This window comes from Saccostrea cucullata, unplaced genomic scaffold, assembly GCF_032062105.1.
Source record: "Saccostrea cucullata isolate Sc308-1 unplaced genomic scaffold, CSIRO_AGI_Scuc_v1 ctg19835, whole genome shotgun sequence".
NCBI classification, from domain to species: domain Eukaryota; kingdom Metazoa; phylum Mollusca; class Bivalvia; order Ostreida; family Ostreidae; genus Saccostrea; species Saccostrea cuccullata.
In genome coordinates, this window is record NW_026938485.1 from 56 (window position 1) to 8580 (window position 8525).

An 8525-nucleotide genomic window follows, 5' to 3' on the forward strand; every position below is an offset into this window, starting at 1 on the left:
CACTTATGAACTAGTCAAGTACTATATACATGAGCATTTCGCAGCAGTCAGTTTACGTCAGTTTGTAAAATGGGTAATAATTAATAATAATTGGTACATAAAGAAACTGGAAATATAAAAGTAATAGTTTAAAATAAATTAATATGGCACTCAAATCTACATCTGTTGGGGCTATCTAACATTTTTAATGACACAAGACGTATAAATATGGAGGTTACTCCTAGAACTGAAGCATGCTGTGTGGTTGGATGTTTTAGGCATCTGGGAAAATTGAAACAAATGTTCCATATTGCATCCCTGTCATTTTTAGGAAATACAAAATACATACAATTTAACACTTGTAATGAAAGCTCCTAGACATTATAAGAACTATCCAGCTTCTATAAAGACATTAAGGGTCATGACCTACCTCTGATCAGAGGATCAGCAAAATGTTTACTTCAGTACACTCAAATCATTAAAACTACTGTGTAAATCAAAGTACAAAAATAGCATTCTTAATTAGATTAATATGCCGAACATATTCACAATTATGCATTGCCTTATAAAAATAGAACATGCTTTGTGCTGAGCTTTGTTTTTCTACGTATATGCAGTTTACATATCCTTTAAAATTTTCTAAAACAATCACAGTCATTAAGTCAAAGAAAACATAACAACAATTATGTCAACTGATTAACAAGAGGCCCAAGGGCCTTGAATAGCTGATAAATTGTACAATCTATCACTTCTATTGGAAGCCTCCAACTCTATTAGTATCGTAAGACCCAAAATGCATCAACTTACAAAGTTTGATAATATTTAGCCAGTTAAGACTGAAGATATTATAATATAATTATAAAATACCATAAGTAGGTCACAGTGACCTACCTTTTGATTGAAATTTTCTGAGGACACAAGATACATTAATTGACAAAGACTGATGATTCTAATTAAATAAGTACCTGAGATATTCAAAAGTAGGTCACCATGACCTACTTTTTGGTCAACATTCTCTGAAAACCCAAGATGCATCATCTGAAAAAGTTTGACGATTCTAAGCCAATAAGTACCAGAGATAATTAAAATAGCCATGAAATGTCAAAAGTAGGACACGGTGACCTACTTTTTCGTCGACGTTATCCAAGAACCCAAGATGCCTAAACTGACAAAATTTTATGATTCTAAGCTAATAAGTACCTGAGATATTCAAAAGTAGGTCACCGTGACCTACTTCTTGTTGGACATTCAATGAAACCCTAAGATGCCTCAAATGACAAAGTTTGATGATTCCGAGCCAATGAGTACCAGATATAATTAAATATAGCCATAAAATGTCAAAAGTAGGTCACTGTGACCTACTTTTTGGTCAACAATCTCCGAAAACCCAAGATACATCAACTGACAAAGTTAGATGATTTTAGGTCAATAAGTACCAGAGATACTTAATTATAGCCACAAAATGTCAAAAGTAGGTCACCATGACCTACTTTTTGGTCGTCACTCTCCGAAAACCCAAGATGCATCAACTCACAAAGTTTGATGATTCTTAGCCTATAAGTACCGGAGATACTTAAATAAAGCCATAAAATGTCAAAAGTAGGTCACCGTGACCTACTTTTTAGTCATCACTCTCCGAAAATCAAATAAGCATCGACTCACAAAGTTTGATGATTCTAAGCCAAATACCTAAGATACTTAAATATAGCCATAAAATGTCGAAAGTAGGTCATCGTGACCTATATTTTGGTCAACATTTTTCAAAGACCCAAGATGCATCTACTGACCAAGTTTATTGATCGTAGGTCTGAACGTAATCAAAATATGCGTTTTAAACAATTTGAAAACAAATGTTGGCAAAATTCAAAAAGTAGGTCACAGTGACCTACTTTTTCATAAATATGTTTTAAGGTCCCAAGATGCATCAAAGTACAAGATTTGATGATTCTAAACCTCCCAGTGTCTAAAATAATGAGATTTAATGTTTTTAAAAAGATAAGTCATAAAGTTCAAAAAGTAGGTCACGATGACCTAATTTTAAGTTGACATTGTTCTAGGACCCAAGATTTATCAACTGACAAAGTTTGATGATCATAGGCCTTAAAGTGTCCAAAATATGCCTTCAAATCAATTTGAAAACAAATCCCCACAAAATTTAAAAAGTAGGTCACCGTGATGTGAAGTCGTAAGATGCATCAACTTCCAAGATTTGATGATCCTAGTCCTTATAGTAACCAAAATATACACATTTTTATTAATTGTGAATTTAGGTCAACTTTGAAGTGACCTTGAGACCACGCCCTTTGCCCCAGGGTAATTCCCCGTGCAAATTTTAATCTTCGACATATCCTGATCCTTGTATGTAAGTTTGGTGAAAATCTGCCTGGTGGTTATGGAGAAGAAGATTTTTTAGCAACCAGTACTTTTGGTTTTGTTTTCCTGATTATCTCCCCTTGTTTAAGGGTCCCAACCCTTATTTTAGTATAAATGGTAGCCCTTGGGCCAAGGATACCCTGTGACAAATTTGGTACTGATTGGCCAAGGGATTCTTGAGTTATGGCCCATATTCTAAAAAGTTTACACACACCGCACAAATGGCCATAGCATTAGCTCTTTGAGCCTTTGGCTCAGAAGAGCTAACAAATAGATGAAAGACATATAAATGTAATAAACTTGAAGTCACTCAGAAATATCTGGTGTTTAAAATCAACAAACAAAAATAATTTCAACAAAATTAATCTTTTAAGGATTAAATTGTGAAAGAAAGTTCATTATTCCTCTTTTTTCATCATCCCTCCATTTGATTTACCACTGGAGTTATCTTTCTTGAGGATGTCTTGAATGGGGCCACATCCTTCGAAGGAGCTAGGGTTTCTAAAGGAGCCCCCAATCCTGTCCCACAACGTAAAGAACTGACCGTAGTTATAATTATAGAACAGGTGGTGGTCAGTGTGGTGCGCAGAGCCATTGACGAGTGGCTTCAGAAGACTGGGCACACGGTAATCTCCGTCATGGATGGACACAGTCCAGATGTTCACAAACACAAACAGACATAAGTAGGTCACCTTGTGTAGCGGGAACAGGAAAGGGTAGATGTGGTACGGACAGCTCTGGAGAAATCCATCCAAGGGGTGAAACGCATGGGAGGCAAATGGAGTGGGGATCTTCCATCGGTGGTGGTCTTTGTGGATGTATTTGTAGATAAGTTTGTGGTGAAGGAATCGGTGGATCCAATAAATACAGGCATCAGTAAACAAAATAAAGCTCACTATGCTGAATAGGATGCTACACCAGCCTACAATAGATAAAAATCTCGCTCAGTTTGATCTTTTAACCTCACAATCAATAGGTTTAATCTTTCTTTAGGGAGAAGGAATAATAAACTGACGAAAAGAGAAACAGTTAGATTGACAGACCCAAATAAATATATCCCTCACTTTTAGTGAAAGTGGGGCAAAACACCAAAAAAAAATTTAAGTTCCTTCCAAAAAGCAATTCTTAAATCATGATTTTTTTTTTTACATAATTGATCAAGGCGCACAAGTGAGAAAGGTTATACATATAAATGAAACATCACTACTGTACCTACCAGCAAAGGAATTGGGGAATGTGTCATACAGTTTACTGTAACCTCTGACCTCAATAAAAAACAAGGCAACCGTAGGAAGGGACATCAGAGGAACTGATTTAATGGTGTACAATATCTCCAGCTTTATCTGGTCCTAAAATACAGATAACACAGTTAACTCCCTTTATACAGACTTAATGGTGTACAATATCTCCAGCTTTATCTAGTCCTAAAATAGAGATTACACTGTTAACTCCCTTTATACAGACTTAATGATGTACAATATCTCCAGCTTTATCTAGTCCTAAAATAGAGATTACACAGTTAACTCCCTTTATACAGACTTAATGATGTACAATATCTCCAGCTTTATCTAGTCCTAAAATAGAGATTACACAGTTAACTCCCTTTATACAGACTTAATGATGTACAATATCTCCAGCTTTATCTGGTCCTCAAATAGAGATTACACAGTTAACTCCCTTTATACAGACTTAATGATGTACAATATCTCCAGCTTTATCTACTCCTAAAATAGAGATTACACAGTTAACTCCCTTTATACAGACTTAATGATGTACAATATAAGGATGAAGTACTTGTACCTATACCTTGAGGAATAAAGGATGTTTCATCAGCCTGGAATCAAATATGGTGAAGTAGCTGAGAGTGGCTGTCATGAAGTAGAGGATGTACCCCCCTATGTTGCTGATCAGAAGGAGACTGAGTATCTGTCTTAAGGGGGAGTCCTCAGCCCAGGTAGAGGGGTATACATAGGGGGTCAAGACAAACCTGTCTGCATAACTCAGTATCAGGTCCATCCTGTGTACAGAGGTGAAAATTCTAAATACTGGATGTAAAACTCAACATCATGTCTTTATATTTCAAAATGATTATAATTATTTCTATATACGTTTCATGTAAAAATTACCTCTTACATTCAATTATTAAAAAAGGAAGAAAAAAAACACAAAGAAGCTTTGCCAATTTCCTTCTGAGGCACAATTAATTGTCTTAAATTCTTTTACCTTTTTAATAAATTTTATGAAGTTTCTAGCTGCTTTAAGTTTGTACTTTCAAATTTCTCCAACTCTTTTGTTCTGTCAAACTGAAAGCATAAAAAAGAAAAATTTATTTAATCTCCATCTCAAAAAATTATGCTGTGATGTACTTGAATTCTTAAGCATTCTGTTATAAACAAGGAGATAAAATTGAAAATAAAAGGTCACAGTTAATGTGGTCAATTTACATATTTGACACCAAATATAATTTTATTACATGCATATTGACCCCTTTATCAAAAACTGGTCTTGTTCAAACTTGAAACTACACTCATTAGTAATGTTAACCTTTAACATATACATTTTATCTTTTGTTGTCCAGCTCAAGTACCTCAAAGTATTAACTTATTAAAACAATAAAAGACAAAGTGTAATAGGGTGATATGGTCATTGGACTCTATTGCTAAGGTTGACTTATTCTGGGTGCCAAGAAAATCTTTCATTCTTTTAATACATGCAACCATTTTATTGATAAGGAAATAAAAATCAAATGATCGACTGAAGACTCAACAAAACATACAAATAGAAAATAGTTATGATATACCTGTAAAAAAATTACACTTGATCTTTTATTGAAATATTCAATGCCAATACTATACACATAAGTTTAACTTACCCAGTAATAAACTACATGCATTATGTATAATAACTTTTATTATACTTCTGTTAAAATGTTTCATATATAATGTTCTGAAGGTAAAATAACTATCTTTTATAGTTCACGCATAGCAAAGCTATACCCCGGGGTATAGTATACACTTATCCACTGTTTGTGAGTGGGATAGCTCTTTTATCAAACCCGCGACAGGGAACTATTCCCCGAGGGCTTGCCCGAGGGGAATAGTCCCTGTTAAGGGTTTGATAAAAGAGCTATCCCAATCACAAACAGTGGATAAGCGTTTTATTATACTGATGTATGATATAATTTCTGATGTTTGAATTTTTTGGAATGAGATAATACTGCAAGAATAATCTGAAATCCTGATGACGTCACAATGCTTCTAGAGTCATTATGACATCATCAGTCTATAGATCTATAGCTGGAAATCAAAATTGGCGGCAAAAATTGCATGAAAATTTTCCGAGGGTGGATAGCAAAAACTATACCCCGGGGTATAGTTTTGCTATGCGTGGACTATACAAGATAGTTATTTTACATTCTGAACTTTATATAGGAAACATTTTAACAGAAGTATAATAATTTTTGCTATCCACCCTTGGAAAATTTTCATGCAATTGTTGCCGCCAATTTTGATTTCCAGCGATAATTCTTTAAACTGATGATGTCATTATCACTTCAGTAGCATTGTGACTTCATCAGGATTTCAGATTATTCTTGCAGAAATTATCTTAATTACTCCAAAAAAATTCAAACCTCAGAAATTATATTATACATCAGTATAATAAAATGCTTATCCACTGGGTGTGAGTGGGATAGCTCTTTTACCAAACCCGTGACAGAGAACTATTCCCCGAGGGCTTTCCCTCGGGGAATAGTTCTCTGTCGCGGGTTTGATAAAAGAGCTATCCCACTCACACCCAGTGGATAAGTGTATACTGTCATTAGCTGATAATATTGACAGATAAATCACTCTATCACGAGGACAAATCTGAGGATGCATGCCAAGGATAAAGTTGAATCATTTTATTGTATGTCGGTCAAAAATAATACATTTACATTAATCAGATGTTGTTAAAACAGCATGCTGAAAAAACTATTTTTAAATGGAAAAAAAAATCATCAAATATTAATCTTCAGAGCTAATCTCTCTGGAAAGGGCTTAGTCAAGTTAGTATGTAGTGACAGACTAGGTCTATACATCATCAACATTTAAACAATACACGTACTGAAAGTTACATGAAGAACATCTAATAAAATCGTTTCTTATTTTTATAAAAATACCAATTAAAGTCCTTACCAAACAATTTTATAATTCAATCAAATAAATCATGACGGATTTAGAAATCGCAGTTGATATTGACACAGAAATTTGTTAACTCGTACTTCGGAAAAGAACAATTTTAAGAACGACTTGCCTAGCTCTGAAGGTCATCGGGGGAGCCATGTCGAAAATAGTGAGATTGGCCAACAGAGGCGTCGAATTAACAAAGAAATATGGCAACATAGCATGGAACGACTATATAAACAAAGGTACTTTCAACCGATAAATAAATTCTACCCCCTATCTCAAAATTTCTACCATAACTTTAATGTCAAGAGGTTGAAAATCAACTCTTGTATCTGTACTCACTTTTAGGTTACCGGTTTCTCATTCTCTGTAAATAGGACTCTTAGAAGAAAGATATGTTCATAAAAAAATCTTTTTTCATTATTTGTTTAAGTCAATGAGATTGTAAAATATTCACTATTGCTAATTTTTGCCTGTTTGTTTGGAGGAAATTCAGACCTTGGGCACTTGGTTTGAGGAGGATGTATTTTACTTATTAGGTTTCTAGCTGTATCTGATACCATTAATTAAAATAAATCTAAAAACTTGCTAAAATTAGCACGTATTAAATATATCATTAATCATATGTATACAGTATATAAAAAAGTTAAATTATGTCAGTTGCAAGGATTTTAGTGAGTACCCCATTTCACACTTGATTTTAATGTTTACACTTTTCCTACCAGTGCAGGATGAACTTTAGCACTGAAAATGATATGGCCCTTCAAATATCTGCCATTTTGAACTTGCCATATAAAGAATGTAACAAACTAAAACATTCTTGATAACTAGCATTGAAACTGAAAGCAACTACATGTAACTATGTAAAATGTCAAGATGTCTTGAAATTACACAGAAAGTCTAGAGAGGTCAGAATCCATGCCAAACGTTTGCTCTCAAAACTTTCTATGCTATTTTAATCTATTATTTCTATTTGTTAATTACAAATTGAATCTCTTGACTTTTTTCCAGTTGCCAAATGTCAGGCCAATGGCCAGACGATGTCTCGCATCCAGTTACTAACATTATATGTAAAAGCAGAATTAGGCCCTCCAAGTCCAGCACAGGCTAGGGAAAGCATCGCTAAATTTATGGACCTCCCTTGGTCACTTACAAGAGAGAGGCTGATGAACATGACTACAAAAGTAAGTTATTGTTATATTACTAAAGAAAAAGTGACATTCCATATTGCTCATTTTTGTAGACTTTATATAAAATTTAATACCCAATCATTTATGATGCAGAGACATATGTCAGTTATTTCTAAGCTGTACTTTGATTGAATAAAGTAAAATCTGCAGGTTGTAACATTGTTAAAGTGTAAATAAAGCAACATAACTTATCATCACAGGTTTATATACATTACTATATAAGGAAATATAGTTCACTTTTTGCAAAACATTGGGAACTTGGATAATTTAAATTACATTAACTTGAAAATAAAATGATAATTCCTTGTGTATTTTTTCAGGAAGCCCTCTGTAAGTCTCTGCTCGTAGTTGATGTTGCTATCTTTTTCGCTATCGGTGAAGTGATTGGCCGCGGAGACTGGGCCGGCTACCCCATCAAGGGAGCTTCAGGCTGGGAATTCTCTAATATGTACACAGAGGAAGACATCAAAAAGATGGACGCCGAGAGGGCAAAGACCAACCAAGCGTAGCGTGAATGGAACTAACGAAGTGTAGCATTATCTGGACATTTATAGACAAAACTTAAATCAGTGATTGTGTTTGTTATTTAACACTGAAATAAAAAACAGAACACGTTCTATTTATGTTGCTGTTATTTCTCTTTTTCTGCTTCTGAGGTATAGCATATTGTAGATTTTTAGTGTAGTATGACATATATTTACATTAATTTATAATTCATTCAGAGCACTAATGTATGATGGAGGGTAGAATTGGGATTTTTTTCTGATTTTTTTTTTTCAATTGTTCTTTTGATAATTAACAGTATCAATGTTCATAC

The 8525-nt window shown here is 34.0% G+C and overlaps 2 protein-coding genes across 2 annotated transcripts; one reads left to right on the forward strand and one right to left on the reverse strand.

The window, feature by feature from the left end:
- Nucleotides 1-1139: 1139 nt before the first annotated feature.
- LOC134250441 (lathosterol oxidase-like) lies at nucleotides 1140-6604 on the reverse strand. Its single transcript, XM_062732808.1, has 5 exons — nucleotides 6533-6604; nucleotides 4576-4655; nucleotides 4159-4369; nucleotides 3569-3701; nucleotides 1140-3274 (listed from the first exon to the last, which is right to left on the reverse strand). Exons 3-5 carry the CDS (start codon nucleotides 4366-4368, stop codon nucleotides 2751-2753), a joined length of 867 nt encoding a protein of 288 aa, XP_062588792.1. The 5' UTR covers nucleotide 4369; nucleotides 4576-4655; nucleotides 6533-6604; the 3' UTR covers nucleotides 1140-2750.
- An 11-nt stretch (nucleotides 6605-6615) lies between these two features.
- On the forward strand, nucleotides 6616-8324 carry LOC134250442 (uncharacterized). Its single transcript, XM_062732809.1, has 3 exons — nucleotides 6616-6760; nucleotides 7530-7702; nucleotides 8029-8324. The coding sequence occupies exons 1-3, from the start codon at nucleotides 6673-6675 to the stop codon at nucleotides 8215-8217; spliced, it is 450 nt and encodes a 149-aa protein (XP_062588793.1). The 5' UTR covers nucleotides 6616-6672; the 3' UTR covers nucleotides 8218-8324.
- Nucleotides 8325-8525: the final 201 nt, after the last annotated feature.

Excerpts from the sequence above, each read along its gene's own strand:
- LOC134250442 (XM_062732809.1), top strand. The coding sequence starts at position 6,673 with ATGTCGAAAATAGTGAGATTGGCCAACAGAGGCGTCGAATTAACAAAG. Across the intron at positions 6,761-7,529 it reads GAACGACTATATAAACAAAG|TTGCCAAATGTCAGGCCAAT; the intron begins GTACTTTCAACC and ends ACTTTTTTCCAG. Across the intron at positions 7,703-8,028 it reads TGATGAACATGACTACAAAA|GAAGCCCTCTGTAAGTCTCT; the intron begins GTAAGTTATTGT and ends GTATTTTTTCAG.
- LOC134250441 (XM_062732808.1), bottom strand. The coding sequence starts at position 4,368 with ATGGACCTGATACTGAGTTATGCAGACAGGTTTGTCTTGACCCCCTAT. Across the intron at positions 3,702-4,158 it reads AACATCCTTTATTCCTCAAG|GACCAGATAAAGCTGGAGAT; the intron begins GTATAGGTACAA and ends TCTGTATTTTAG. Across the intron at positions 3,275-3,568 it reads ATTCCCCAATTCCTTTGCTG|GCTGGTGTAGCATCCTATTC; the intron begins GTAGGTACAGTA and ends TATCTATTGTAG.